Source organism: Coffea arabica, chromosome 2c (assembly GCF_036785885.1).
Source record: "Coffea arabica cultivar ET-39 chromosome 2c, Coffea Arabica ET-39 HiFi, whole genome shotgun sequence".
NCBI classification, from domain to species: domain Eukaryota; kingdom Viridiplantae; phylum Streptophyta; class Magnoliopsida; order Gentianales; family Rubiaceae; genus Coffea; species Coffea arabica.
Window position 1 is genome coordinate 53,168,209 of NC_092312.1, and position 14,835 is coordinate 53,183,043.

A 14,835-nucleotide genomic window follows, 5' to 3' on the forward strand; every position below is an offset into this window, starting at 1 on the left:
ACTTGCTACGCCCTATCTATTACAAGCCAAGAGGTGTACACATACCCCATTTAAAGAATAACGTAATGAAAATAAAAAGTAAAGGACATAAGTAAAAGGAATTAAGGAAAAGCTAGGAAAGCAAAGTAAGCATGCAATTCACTTAACACGTTGGGTCACATAGGAGAGAAACAAAAGGGATAAAAGAAATTATACCGCCCCTTTGAATGGTGTCCAAATGAAAAAAAAAAATGGCTTCAAAATAATAAAAAGGTCAAGGTACCTCAAATAGTAAAGTATAACAAAGTCACCAAATCTCTCCTAATTGCAATTTAAATGAAATCAAATAATGCATAAGTTTCAAGAAAAGGACCCACCAAGGACCCAATTACCAACTAAAGACCCAATTGCAAACCTTAGTCAACCAGTCGAATTCAATCGAAACATTTAAGCACTCCAAAGGTCCCAAGAGCCAAGAAAAGATCAAACAACCAATTTATTTAGGGAAATTAAAGAAAATAGGCAAACACGAGCTCATTCGGTCATAAAACCCCTAAAGTCATGACTTAAGTGCAATCGACCAAGCATGGTAGTTAATTGAAACAAAACAAGCCATGAAGTTGTGGAGTTAAAACTTCCAAGGACCAGATTGAGGAAATTATTCAATTGGTTGGGTCATAGCGGCATTAGTTAGAAGCCAAGGGGTCAAAGTACAATTCTTAGATATTTTCATGCATGCATACGAACAGATTTCTGAATTTCTGGTTACTATACTTCTGCCAATGTTTCTTATTGATCACCCAAACATCATACACAAAGCTTCAAACTCCACATTTATTAGCTTCTTTAACACCAATCATCATGCACAAAAACCAATCGCAAAGATGAAAATGAAACAAAGCAGAGAGTGACCATAGGATCAAACTTCTTGCTGCAAAAATTCTGTAACTAAATCATGCAAGATTACTATGGAAGCTCCTGCAAAACTCTCGGCAGCTTGCTAAGAAAATTCTGCACTAAACTAGTCACCAACTTTCATTTTTCAAGCACGGGTCTTAGCCTCAAAACACAACTTCAAATGGAAACAAACTTAACCAACATCAAAACTTTGATCTAAAACCAAAAATCTGCTGGATCTTAGCATCTAAACATACAAAGAGAAGCTCAACCCAGCAGCTGTTTCGAGAAAGAAAATGGTGAAGAAAAATGCAGATTTTCCAAAACACGACTTTGACTATATGTTTTTCACAACCCACCTTACAACTTTAGGCTAAACAACTACATGATCACCACTCTCCCAACAAACAGAAAGCCTAGAATAAGATCATGCGACAATTTCTGGAGGAATATACAAAGATGATTTAGCACTTGGGGCTGCCACGGGAAAGAAAACAGTAAACAGGAGTATGAAAGGCAACTTCCCTCATGTCAAACCAGAGTTCCAGATTTCCCTCATGAAAATGTCAAATGATAAAGCATGGTACGGGAAACATCAAGGCCAACAAAGACAATTTAAGGCTCATTCAAATGTAATGATCTAAATCCAACAAGTTCACCCATACTAAGCTGGACGGCGTGAAAACAGATTGGAATGAGTGCATACATGTCATAACTCTCAAAGTACCATCGAACCCAAAGTTTCAAATGAAATCCAGACCAAAATAAGCTAAAGGATGGCGCAAGTTTTGTCCAGAATTTGGCTGAAGAAACACAACAAAATATTCAGGCTTCATGCCCGTGAAAACCAACTCAGCAATACCAAAAAAATGGAAACTTTCCTTGCCTCATCCAAGAAAAATTTCGGTAACCAAAAGTATAGCACTTCATGGTATTTTATTCAAACAATCAAAACCAGGGCCCTGAACTAGATTCCCATTCAACAGCCAAGAAAAAGAAAAAGAAAACGGCTATGACAGAAAATTTTGGACTGCTAAATCGAATCCCACAACATTTAAGTGAACAAAAGACTGCATGACACAAGAAAAACACAATAACAGCCAAAGAGAGCAACTTTGGAATGTATAATGAAACGGAATGCATGAAACATCTCTGTCCAACAATCAGGTTTCATATGAGATGAAAAATAAGCAAGAGAAAGGGTCAAAAACTACCTGGTCACCGCCTTTAGAATTGCTGCTTCAGTTTGGATTGCGATGCCAATTCTGATGGAGTAGCTACTCGATCTCCTCTCGGTCTCCCTCTTTTGTTACTTCCAACCCCCACAAAGCTACCTCTTTTCCAAAAGCTGTTGTTGATCCTTTGATCCTTCCCGTCACTCTCTCCCGTATGCTCTCTACCCAGAATTTTCTCTAGCCTTCAACCTCTCCTCAAACCCGTCGGTCTTTTCCTTTTTTTTCCTTCCAATTTTTGCAGCCGCCCACCTCTCTCAAACTTTTTTCTCTTTGTGGCTGTCAACCTCCCCAACTCTCTCTTCAAAGCCTCACTCGAAAAACCAGCCTTTCCTCACAACCGACCTTTCTAGCTCTCTGATTTTCTCTGCTGTTTTCTCTTTCTTTTTTTTCAGTTTTTCGGCCCTCTCCGATCCTCTCTCCCGTTTTCTCTCCTGTCTCCCTTTCGTAGTCCCCCCTCCCTGCGGCTGATGTCTTCTTTTTCTATTTATCCTACCTCCCAAACTCCTAAACCCTTGCTTGTAAGGTGAGGATGAGGGGCAAGGACAGGCCCTCTCATCCAGCCCTCCAAAGGGCAAGCCTGGCCATCCTTTGCACGCTGCAAAAAAATTGCAGCGTGCATGCTGCGACAATTTTTTTTTTTTTTTTTTCACAAAAACAACTAATTAACAAATGCAGAAAAACATAAATGTTATTTAAATGCAGAAAAACAAAAGTGCAGAAATGCTAATTAAGATAAAACGAAATGTTATTTTTCTTTCTTTCTTTTTCTTTTTTTTTTCTTTTTAAAGTAGCCTAACAAAACGATAATAAAATTAAGTAAAAACAATCTAACAATCTAATAAAATAAACTGGAAAATAAACAGCAAAAATGGCAATTTTGATTTTTCTTTTCTCATTTTTATGATTTTTCATTTTCATTTTCTTTCAAGAAAACATTGAATAAAAACAAAATGACTAAAATGATTTTTCTTTTCTTTCTAAAACTCTATAAACTTAAAAACTAAAAAACTAAAAACTAAAATCTAAAACTTAAAAGTGATTAAAACCTGAAATGACAAAACAAAAATGAATAGACAAACTAAAAGGGCAAAATGAATAAAACTAAAATAAAATAACAACTAAAAATGCAAAACACGCAACAATGAACTAAATGCAAGCGGTCTAAAATAAAAATCATGAAGTAGAAGCCACATACAAATTATTCAAAATTTGGTGTCTACAGTTTGCCCCTCTTTGTCTGAGTTTTGAAAAAACTTGAGACAAAGAAGTGGACACCAAATACTTACCTGTGTTATTGGACTGCAAAAGATTCCAATGAACAAGAATTCTAATACGGGATTGACCCGAACATGAAAAATAAGACGGGATTGACCCGAACAGGAGTTTAAACGGGACTGACCCGAACAGGAATTTAAACGGGACTGACCCGAACAAGAGTTTAAACGGGACTGGCCCGAACAGAATTTAAACGGGACTGACCCGAACAAGAATTTAAACGGGACTGACCCGAACAAAAATTTAAACGGGACTGACCCGAACAGAGTTTAAACGGGATTGGCCCGAACAGAATTTAAACGGGACTGACCCGAACAAGAATTTAAACGGGACTGACCCGAACAAAAATTTAAACGGGACTGACCCGAACAGAATTTAAACGGGACTGGCCCGAACAGAATTTAAACGGATTGACCCGAACAGAAATTTAAACGGGACTGACCCGAACAGGAATTTTAAACGGGACTGACCCGAACAAGAAATTTAAACGGGACTGACCCGAACAGAAATTTAAACGGGACTGACCCGAACAGAATTTAAACGGGACTGACCCGAACAAGAATTTAAACGGGACTGACCCGAACAAAAATTTAAACGGGGCTGACCCGAACAGGAATTTAAACGGGGCTGACCCGAACAGGAATTTAAACGGGACTGACCCGAACAGAAATTTAAACGGGACTGACCCGAACAGAATTTTAACGGGACTGACCCTAACAGGAATTTAAACGGGATTCACTGGGGAAGTTTGAGACAATGAATTGAATTTTACCTGAGAGTAGTTCAAATTTTTGTACCTAGAGAGAGATTGGATCTCTGTAGTTGAAGCGATGGCCGATGTTGGTCCTTAAAACCCAACTTTGCAAATAACATTGCTTTAGGTTTGAAAAAGAGGATGATCGCTGTCATTTGTGAACGCAGTGTTCCTGCAAGAAAAGAATAAATAATAATGGATTTGCCACCATTATTTGATCCGGTTTGCCTTGAGAATCGTGTAAACATGAGTCTTGTACTATTTTTGCCTCTGTTCCGCGGCATCCGTCTTGGTCGAACTTGTGACTTTGCAAATTCTAAAACTGATAAAATACGGATTGACCACGTCACCCAATCCAGGTGGTAGCTTTGTTGCATGTTACTCCCTGTATCTGATTGAATCCCCTATTTTTGCTCAAACCTTTGGGTTTATCACTCATTTGAATTCAATGGTAAAAGAATGATGCGTGAAAATTTGTCATATAACGATCAATGTACATGCCAGATTATTTCCTATGTCGGGCAAAGATGAGCATGCGAAAGAATGTAGACAATCATAAGCAGTCATACACAAATAATTGAAAACAACCAAAAGATTCATAAAGATACATTTTGCAAAAGAATATTTGTAAAGAACAATACAAATTTAGCCAACGAATATCATATTCGAGACTTCGGATATTTTCTCCTCGGAATCCGATATTGGCAGAAGTATCACAAATATGAGGAAAAATCCAAATGAACCAGGTCACCAGCTGTTCCTCCCCGCGCTTGTCTGTTGTGAAAGATCCGCCTTGGCGCCCTTTCGGGTTTTCACCAAGGTTGCCCCTACCCTTTTTGTTTTTGCTTTTTCTTTTTCTTTTTGATTGATTTTTTTTTTTTTTTTTTTACAAGGCGCCCTTTCGGGTTTTCACCTAAAGAATAAAGACACGTCTCGACCATGATCGACTCAGAAATATGAGTTAAAGGTTTCAGGCATCAGTAAAATGCACTTCCCTTGTAGATTAGGCGAAGGCATTACGGACATCACTTGCCAGTTGATTATCAAATTTTGCTAATAGAAATGCGACAAATGACGGAAGCCAGGACTTTGGGCTTTGTAATGAGGTCAGGTGGGGTGTTTTTCCAGAAAGGTTAAGGCTTGAAAGCAAATTCGATGCCAGGGGTAAAATAAACTGAGATTGCCCTATTTTGAAATCATTTCCGATTTTGAACGAAACCGGGGAAAATTTGCCCCAGTTTGATCGAACTTTCACTCTTTGCATTTCTTCATTGCATTTTTCTCACTTTTGCATTTTTCTTTGAAAACTAAATTTGCCCCAGTGTGGGGTTTCTTTTCCTTTTCTTTTGCTCATCTCTCTTTCAAAAATTAAAATTTTGCCCCAGTGTGGGGTTTGCAATTTTCAGGGGTTATCAAACGAAATTTGTCAATTCTGATGGCTCAAAGGGGACAAGTAGAGATAAAATGTTTTTAGTGTAAAAGAAGATGGCCTGACTTGCATTTTGCCATTTGCATGAATTTCTTAAAGAAAATTTGCATGATCAAATGAAAAACTTTTTGCACATATCTGAGTTGATAGGTTGAGGAAAAGTTCGTCCATCCATTTCTGCTAGAATAAGGGCTCCGCCAGGTAATACCTTTTGGACAATGAACGGCCCTTGCCAGTTTGGAGCGAATTTGCCCTTAGCTTCATCTTGCATCGACAAAATTCGCTTTAGCACATTGTCACCTTCTTCAAATACCCGCCGATAGACTTTTTTGTTGTAAGCCCGGGCCACACGTTTCTGATAACACTGACCATGACAAATAGCATTGAATCGCCTTTCATCGATCGACGTCAATTGTTCATGGCGCTGCTTTATCCAATCAGCCTCTTCCAACTTAGCTTCCATGAGGATTCGCAACGAAGGAATCTCAACTTCGGCTGGTAACACAGCTTCCATTCCATACATGAGTGAATACGGTGTTGCCCCAGTTGATGTCCGAATAGAAGTCCGGTACGCCATCAATGCATAAGGCAACTTTTCATGCCAATCGCGATGCCTTTCTGTCATTTTGCGGATAATCTTCTTCAAATTCTTATTTGCGGCTTCTACAGCTCCGTTCATCTGAGGCCTATAAATGGCGGAGTTGCGGTGTCTGATTTTGAACTGCTCGCATAATCCATCTACCATGTCATTGTTCAGATTCTTGGCATTGTCAGTGATAAGCGTTTCGGGTACTCCGAAGCGACAAATGATGTGATCCCTCAAGAAATTGGCCACTACTTTCTTCGTTACATGTTTAAATGATTCTGCTTCAACCCACTTAGTAAAATACTCAATTGCCACCAAGATAAATCGATGCCCATTTGAAGCGGGCGGATCGATTGTGCCAATTACGTCCATACCCCACATTGAACAGGGCCACGGGGCGGTCATACTATGCAATTCAGTAGGCGGAGCGCGTATAATATCACCGTGCATTTGGCATTTTATACATCTCCGGACAAAATCTATACAATCATGCTCCATAGTAAGCCAGAAATATCCGATTCTCATGATTTTCTTTGCTAGCAAATGGCCATTCATGTGAGGTCCACAAACACCACTGTGCACTTCTTTCATCATATACTGAGCTTCATTTTCATCAATACACCTCAAAAGGTTCAAATCTGAGGTTCTTTTGTACAACACTTCTCCATTTAAGAAAAATTTTGAAGCCATTCTACGCAGAAAACTCTTGTCCTTTGAACTAGCATGCTGAGGGTAAGACCCCGTTTTGAGAAATTCCTTAATATCCTTATACCAAGGCATATTATCAGAGGACTCGTCTGCAGCCCAGCAGTGGGCTGGCTTGTTTTGAAGTTGAATTTGGATTGGTTCGATCTTCAATTCATCTGGATATTGGATCATAGAAGCTAGAGTGGCCAAGGCATCAGCAAATGCATTTCGGGCTCTCGGGAGATGTCTGAACTCTAAATTTTGAAATTGCTTGGCCAAAATGAGCAAACTACAATGGTAAGGAAGAATTTTCGAATCCTTGATTATCCACTGCTTCAAAGTCTGGTGTACGAGCAAATCTGAATCACTGAAAGCTATCAACTCTTTGATTTCCATTTCTAAAGCCATTTTGAGACCAAAAATGCAAGCTTCATATTCGGCCATGTTATTCGTGCAAGCGAATTGCAATTTGGCAGCGGCAGGGTAATGTTTCCCTTCGGGTGAAACCAGAACAGCTCCAATTCCAGCTCCGAGAGAATTCGAAGCTCCATCGAAGAAAAGCCTCCATTCAGAACTTTGTTCACTTATATCATCTGCAGCGCCTACAAATAGGACCCTCTCGTCAGGGAAATAAGTACGGAGTGGTTGATAATCATCATCTCTTGGATTTTCCGCCAAATGATCAGCTATAGCTTGCCCCTTGACAGCTTTCTGTGAAGTGAAAACAATATCGAACTCTGAGAGAATTATCTGCCATTTCGCCAGACGCCCAGTCAACATCGGCTTCTCCAAAAGATACTTCAAAGGATCAGACCGGGAAATAAGATACGTGGTATGGCTCAACAGATAGTGTCTCAACTTCTGGGCTGCCCAGGCCAATGCACAGCAGCTTTTCTCAATGAATGAATAATTAGCCTCGTACTGCGTGAACTTCTTGCTTAGGTAGTAAATGGCTTGTTCTTTCCTTCCAGAGTCATCGTGCTGACCTAGAACACACCCTACTGCTCCTTCAAGCACGGATAAATACATAATCAAAGGTCGGCCCGGTTTGGGCGGCACTAAGACTGGTGGATGCAACAAATAATCTTTAATCTTGTCAAAAGCCTGTTGGCACTCCTCATTCCAATACAACGGCACGTTCTTCCTCAATAATTTGAACAACGGCTCGCATGTGGCAGTTAGTTGGCCAATGAACCTCCCGATAAAATTGATCTTCCCTAAAGAGCTTTTCACGTCCTTCTGAGTTTTTGGCACTGGCATGTCTCGAATTACTTTGATTTTCGCCGGATCTATTTCTATGCCCTTCTTGCTAACAATGAATCCCAACAACTTACCCGCAGGTGCTCCGAAGGCGCATTTCGCAGGATTTAGCTTTAAATTGTACTTCCGCAACCTCTCGAATAATTTCTTCAGATCAACCAAGTGGTCCTCTGCCCTTTTAGACTTGATTATAATGTCATCCACGTAGACCTCCATCTCCCGGTGGATCATATCATGAAATAGGGTTGTCATGGTCCTCTGATATGTTGCTCCAGCATTCTTTAAACCGAAAGGCATGACTCGGTAGCAAAAGGTACCCCAAGGGGTAATGAACGCAGTCTTCTCCCTATCCTCCTCTGCCATCAAAATTTGGTGGTAGCCAGCAAAACAATCGCAAAAGGTTTCAATCTCATGTCCGGCAGTATTGTCTAAGAGAATGTGAATATTTGGTAGAGGGAAATCATCTTTAGGACTGGCTTTATTAAGGTCTCTATAGTCAACACAAACTCTCACCTCTCCACTCTTTTTTGGAACAGGGACTGGATTTGAAAGCCAAATTGGGTAATGGGAAACAATGATAATATTGGTTTTGAGTTGTTTTTCAATTTGCTCTTTTATTTTGAGGCTCATATCTGGTTTGAATTTTCGGGGTTTTGTTTTACGGGTGGAAAAGAAGGGTCTGTGGGTAACCTATGCACTACCACATCAGTTGAAATGCCAGTCATATCATCATAGGACCATGCGAACACATCCTGGAACATAGTCAAAAATTCAATCATCTCCTTTTTCTGCCTCTCATTCAAATGAATACTGATCTGCACCTCCTTAACTTCATCCTTAGTGCCAATGTTTACTGTTTCTGTCTCTTCCAAGTTCGGTTTTGGTGTTTCCTCATATTGTTCAAAATCCTTTGCAAAAGAATCGAATACCTCTTCATTATCACTCTCGCTTTGGAACTCGGATTCCTCCAAGTCGTGAGTGATATAGAAATTGTCATTATTGAATTCCAGAACAGTAATATCCAAAGGGTCAAATATTTTTATTTTTGGCCATCTGAAAGAATTAACGAATGTGGGATAATAAGCAAATAAGCATACAACAAACAAATGAACAAACCATATGAATATAGACAACACAACATGACAAGAACAACTTGTGCATTTTCATAAAGACCTTTGATTGAAAGCGAGTGAAAATGAAAGTTTAACAATATTTACATGCGCAAAAGGACAATTGTTTTCATTGGCTATTTACAGATGCAAAAGTATTTTTCATGAATTCATATGAATGATAAACCCCTTTCAGTTTACCGAAACTCCTTCCGAATAGGCAGAAATTCAGCTGTCCAATTGGAAATCGACCCTTCAGGGATGTCAGGAAATTCGGCCTCGTTCGGGAAATTGTCTTCAAATATTGCCCCAATGAACAGTTGGGACAAACTATCCTCGATTTCTTCAGTTGAATTACCCTCTGATGTGATTATTTCAGCTGGCCGGGGAAAAGTATACCGTAGCGGTGGAATATCGAAAACCCTTTGCCGGCCCTCTTTTTCTGCTCTTTTACGCTCCTTCATCTCCTTGAAATCCTTGGCGGTTGGTCTGAAACCCAAACCGAAGGTATCCCTCTTTTCTACTATCTTCACTGGCTTCAGGATCCCTTGCAGTTCACGCCCCAACCCCTTGTCGAATTTGTATCCTCCACGAATCATTTCTCTGGCCATCATTACACTGGCCTTTGAGAGAGTTTGTTCCTCTGTGGTTATCCAACTTACGGAGACTATATCGGATGTGCTGTGAGGGGACATGGTAACACTTTGACTACCCTCCTCTTTAACTCCAGAATCGGTGATCACCAGGCAGTCCTCTTCAGCAAAGATAGTGATTAGTTTGTCATTTACCACGAACTTGAGTAATTGATGCAACGAAGACGGCACGGCCCCAGACTTGTGAATCCATGGCCTTCCAAGTAAAATATTATAAATGCTCGGGAAGTTCATGACTTGGCAAGTTATTTGAAATTGGGCGGGCCCCATCTCGATTACTAAATCTGCCTCTCCTATTGGGTCCCTCTGCGCTCCATCGAACCCTCTAACGATAGTCCCTGAAGGCCTCAGCTTGATGTCTTGCAATCCTAGTTTCTCTAAGGTACTCCAAGGACAGATATTCAGTGCGGATCCATTATCGATTAACACCTTAGGCAGCATTTTTCCATTGCACCTCACTGTTATGTACAACGCCCTATTATGTCCGATGCCCTCCGTCGGCAATTCATCGTCAGAAAAAACAATTTGCTTGTTGAATAATACGCTCCCCACCACGTTTGAAAAATTATCAACAGAAATGTCCCTCGGAATTTGAGCTCTTGTTAATACGTCGATCAATGCATCCCTATGCACGTCCGAAGAGAAAAGTAGGTCCAACATGGTTATCTGGGCAGGTGATTTGCTTAGCTTTTCCACTATGTTGTATTCACTTCTCTGGAGTCGTTTAAGGAAATCGACGGCTTCTTTCTCGGTGATTGTTGGTTTGATGGGTGGCTCAGAACTATTGGCTTGAATTGGAGTAGTAGTCTCAAATGGATTTACAGTCTTCCCCGATCTGGTAACTACTGACACTTCCTTCTTTGCGGTTGAATTCTCCCCGATCTGTATGCTAGGCTCATCGTAATTCCACGGCACTTGTTGCAGACTTAATACGGGCTCCTGCTTCGGGAATTCGATGACTACTGGTTTCAAAGCTTCATTCTCGGCTGGCGTGAGGTCCAAGACAAAAGGCTTGTTATCTTCTTCGAATGGCAACTCTATGACAAACGGTTGGTCCGTGACTCCAAACACTTCAGCTTCTATTGCCAATTTCTTGATTTGTTCCATATACTCCGTGTCATCCATAACAACCCCAACATGCTCTGGTAAGGGGTTTTGATTTACGTTTGGCCCTTGTGGCTCCCTTTTTCTGATCACGATTTCTCTAGACTCAACCATATCCTGAACTTTATGCTTAAGCGCCTTGCAATCCAAAGTTGCATGCCCAGGTGCCCCTGAATGATACGCGCAAACAGCTTGCGGGTTATACCAAACGGGCATGCCGTACGGGTAGGTAGGAGGTGGTACTGTACCAATTTTTCCAGAGGCCCTTAACTGGTCATACAGTTGGTCTAAAGGCCTACCTAAATTGGTAAAAGTACGGCTTGGGGGTCGGTTGTAAGGTTCAGTAGGTTGAGGGTAGTTGTAAGAGGGTCTATTTGGAGGAGGAAATTTTGGGTTATATGGTGGACGAGGTCGGTTTTGGGGTGGATTTGTTTGAGAAATTTGGAAAGGGGCTGAAGGTGGGTTAGTATAGTTTGGGCGAGGTCGACGGTGGTGGATATTGGTAGTATATACATGGTTTGGGCTTGAATAATAGTAAGGGTAAGGTTGTTGGTAGGTTGGGTTGTGTTGGTATCGGGGTCGGGGTGAAGGGTTGTGGTTCCAAACAAAGGTTGTATCTCCTTCTTTCTTTTTGAATTGTGGTTTCTTTTCACTGCTTCCGCGCCCTTGCAAAGCTTCCACTTGCGACTTCAGGGCAGACACATTAACAATTTTCCCAGCTCTTACAAAGTCGTCAAATTCTTCAAGTTTATTTACAATTGCCGCGAATGAACATCCAGTCATACGGAAAATTTCTTCAAAATATGGAGGATCATGGGCCTTGATGAAAGTACGGATGATTTCTTCCTCGGTCATCGGAGGCTCCACCTTGGCAGCTATTTTCCTCCACCTCTTAGCATAAGTCTTGTGATCTTCGGAGGATTTTCTTTTGGTTCCTTCCAAGGTGGTTCTAGTCGGTGCCAACTCACAATTATACTCATATTGCCTTACGAAAGCCTTGGATAAGTCAATCCAGGTTCTTACATCTTCAGGCTTCAGATTTGAATACCAGTCAAGTGCGTCCCCTTCCAGACTTTCAGGGAACAACCTTAGAGGCAAGTTTTCATCGTCCACAGGCTTTCCCAATTTGTTTGCAAATAGTCGGAGGTGCGTCTTGGGATTACCCGTCCCATCGTACTTGTTAAACTTAGGGGTTTTGAACCCCTCAGGCAGTTGCACATTCGGAAAGAGACACAGCTCATCATAATCCAAAACTCCTTGCTTGTTCAGCACCTGACTCTTCCTCATGAATTCATCAAAACGGTCCAGGCGCTTTAATAACTTCACATCAATGGGAGCAGAGGATCCTCCCACCTCTGGTTTGGTTTGAATAAAATGGTCTGGCAGATAAGGCTCAGTGGTGGGGTAATAAAAAGCTTGTGTCTCAGGTGGTATATTTGCAATGACTTGAGGTTGTGGGCCTTGCATAGGAGTAGGGAAAAATGAAGGATTAGGAGGGTAAGTGTATGGCAGATGAATGGTGGGGTAGGTGAAAGTCCCTTCGGGTGGACCTTGCGTGGGAACAGTAGTTTGAACTGTAGGAATAACAAAGGGTTCAGATTGCAGTTGTATTACGTGCGGAAGCTCTGGCTGTACCCCGCTACTGACAAGCTCATCAATTAATTTCTTTTGGGCGGCCATTTCAGAGGCCATTTCCCCAAACTTAGCAAGTAACTCTGCCAACTGGACCCCAGGACTCGTGACTTCCGGTTGTGTAGTCGCTGTGGTCTTATCGGATGATTCTGGTTGAGTATTCATGTTTACACGATTCTTTTGGGCTCTACTTCGGGATCGCGTAATAATGGGGCTTTTCCGAAAAGCTATTTTGAAAAATTTTACCTGAGAACGCAAAAGACTGCTTTAGATAAACCAACCGTTATTGAATTTCTGCAATTTATTCAAAAGGAAAAAAGAAAAAGAAAAAGACATGAGTTAGTAACTATTTGAACAATTCGGATGCATGTCCTATTTGGGGGGCCCTTTTGTGCCAAGGGTAGGCCTAGCATGATGCAAGCCTTCGGGGTAAAATCCCATTTTCAAACCTGTAAGTGAATATAAAAGCAGGAATTCTCATTAAAATATGGATAAACTCAGTCCTTCTTTACAACTTCATTGATGGTTCGACTGACCATTCTTACAAAATCTTCATGCCTGGCTAGTCTAGTGTGTTGGGATTCCCTAGAACTCCCAATACTAAGCTTTCGAATTTCATCTTGGATTTTATCAAATGCACTCAATGCCTTCTCCAACTTCTCGGTCTTCCTCGCCTCTTTCCTCAATTGTGTGCGGGCGTCTTCCAATGCTTGATCGGCCACCATGATCTGCAACTGATGATCCTCTAATTCTTTCCTTAGTTTCCCATTCTGCTCTTCAAGACTAACGGCAACCAACGGTATCCTTTCTCTTCCTTGTTCCATCGTTGATTTGATCCATTCGTTGTACTCCAAGACGACCCTAGGCTCTTCTTTATTCACTTGGTCCAAATGCAGGTTGTCCAAACTACACAGATTCCCCCAAGCTTCCAACACCATAGTCCGGCACTCAGTGATTGTATTGAGTTCGATGCCTCCCACTTCTTGTATGGTTGGCACTCTCTGCGGGTACCCAAACTGTCTCATAACTCGTTGTGGAATGTACCTAACCAACCCACTGGTGCTTGCTAACGGAATGAAGTCAAACTGTATAGTCTTGAAAGCCGGATCCCTTACTTTCGTCCAATCGAGAACCCACTGGACCTTATCCGAAGTTAAGGCATTGAATTCCTGGCTGAACACACTAGGAGATGCTACTCGATAGTATCTTATAACCCTTTCTCGGTGCGACTCAACCCAATTTGCTGTTGAAAGACATGAACCCAACGGATTTAGCGCCCTTTTTGCCAGATGTTCCATTGCCCACATTTGAAGCACTAGGTTGGATGCATAGAAGAACCCTCTCCTCTTTCGGCATTCCGTAATAGCGGCGAAGATGTTAGCAATGATAATGGGTACTAGGGTGGGAGTTTTCCCTTTAATTCCCACAAACACACTCTGAACCATGTTGATCGTTGAGAAAATAACTTTTCCATGCTTTTGCGGAAACAGGAGTAGATTAATCATGGCTATCCCAAAGGCTTGTGCTCGTTTCTCTTCCCACTGCTCTTTACTAATGAAGAAATCCTCGCGGTGATGATCATAGGCTTCTTTTCCCCCAAATCGCTTGTATAAGAACTCGAGCGGACATGACTTTGCGTCCGGGTGTGAATTCATGCTAAATTGTTTCAACCCTAAGAACCTACAAAATTGTTCTCGGGTGCCATTCATTGGGTATACCATAGGGTGTCCTTTCCCAGGTACTTGGAACAATCCTTCTATCTCCTCCAAGGTTAGGGTTAATTCGCACTCTCCAAACCGGAAAACAGAGCCGTCCGGATCCCAGAACTCGAGCAAAGCTTTGACAATGGCTACATTCGGAGTTATGTTCAGAAGACTAGGTAAATGTCCTATATACGGGAAAAGTTTGTTCACTTCATGTGCCATGTTGTTCTTCCAATCTACCAACTCACGCGGTATTTGATCAAGCATTCTACACGGAGCCATCTGGGGAGGAAATTCACTTTAGTACCTTACCACAAGATTTTACCCCTTAGGTAATACAGAAATAGTAAACGTGTAAGTCCCATTGGATTAAATATCCGAGACATATGGCGGCTTATTCCTAAACACGGGATCCCCTACGTGGCATTCCCTTTCTATGGTTTATGCGTGATGCCAGTTTATTAAAAGCAGTGAAATATGCAATTCGAAATGAGACGTGACCTAAGGAACCCTTTATCTGCCAGGGTAGGCC

The 14,835-nt window shown here is 41.4% G+C and overlaps 2 protein-coding genes across 2 annotated transcripts; both read right to left on the reverse strand.

Moving 5' to 3' along the window:
* Positions 1–4,291: 4,291 nt before the first annotated feature.
* Positions 4,292–6,146, reverse strand: LOC140035698 (uncharacterized). Its single transcript, XM_072077030.1, has 2 exons — positions 5,778–6,146; positions 4,292–4,312 (listed from the first exon to the last, which is right to left on the reverse strand). Exons 1-2 carry the CDS (start codon positions 6,144–6,146, stop codon positions 4,292–4,294), a joined length of 390 nt encoding a protein of 129 aa, XP_071933131.1.
* A 3,262-nt stretch (positions 6,147–9,408) lies between these two features.
* On the reverse strand, positions 9,409–12,765 carry LOC113728930 (uncharacterized). The gene is made up of 3 exons (XM_027253278.2): positions 12,519–12,765; positions 10,144–11,267; positions 9,409–10,044 (listed from the first exon to the last, which is right to left on the reverse strand). Exons 1-3 carry the CDS (start codon positions 12,763–12,765, stop codon positions 9,409–9,411), a joined length of 2,007 nt encoding a protein of 668 aa, XP_027109079.2.
* Between the last annotated feature and the right edge of the window lie 2,070 nt (positions 12,766–14,835).

What these genes read in the sequence shown, in the direction of transcription:
- LOC113728930 (XM_027253278.2), bottom strand. Translation starts at nt 12,765, where the DNA reads ATGAATACTCAACCAGAATCATCCGATAAGACCACAGCGACTACACAA. An exon ending in AACTACTGTTCCCACGCAAG is followed by an intron (nt 11,268 to 12,518) that starts GTCCACCCGAAG and finishes TTACCAATTTAG; the next exon opens with GTAGGCCTTTAGACCAACTG. An exon ending in CAATAGGAGAGGCAGATTTA is followed by an intron (nt 10,045 to 10,143) that starts GTAATCGAGATG and finishes TGGATTCACAAG; the next exon opens with TCTGGGGCCGTGCCGTCTTC.
- LOC140035698 (XM_072077030.1), bottom strand. Translation starts at nt 6,146, where the DNA reads ATGGCGTACCGGACTTCTATTCGGACATCAACTGGGGCAACACCGTAT. An exon ending in GGCCGTTCATTGTCCAAAAG is followed by an intron (nt 4,313 to 5,777) that starts GTATTACCTGGC and finishes CTTTTCTTGCAG; the next exon opens with GAACACTGCGTTCACAAATG.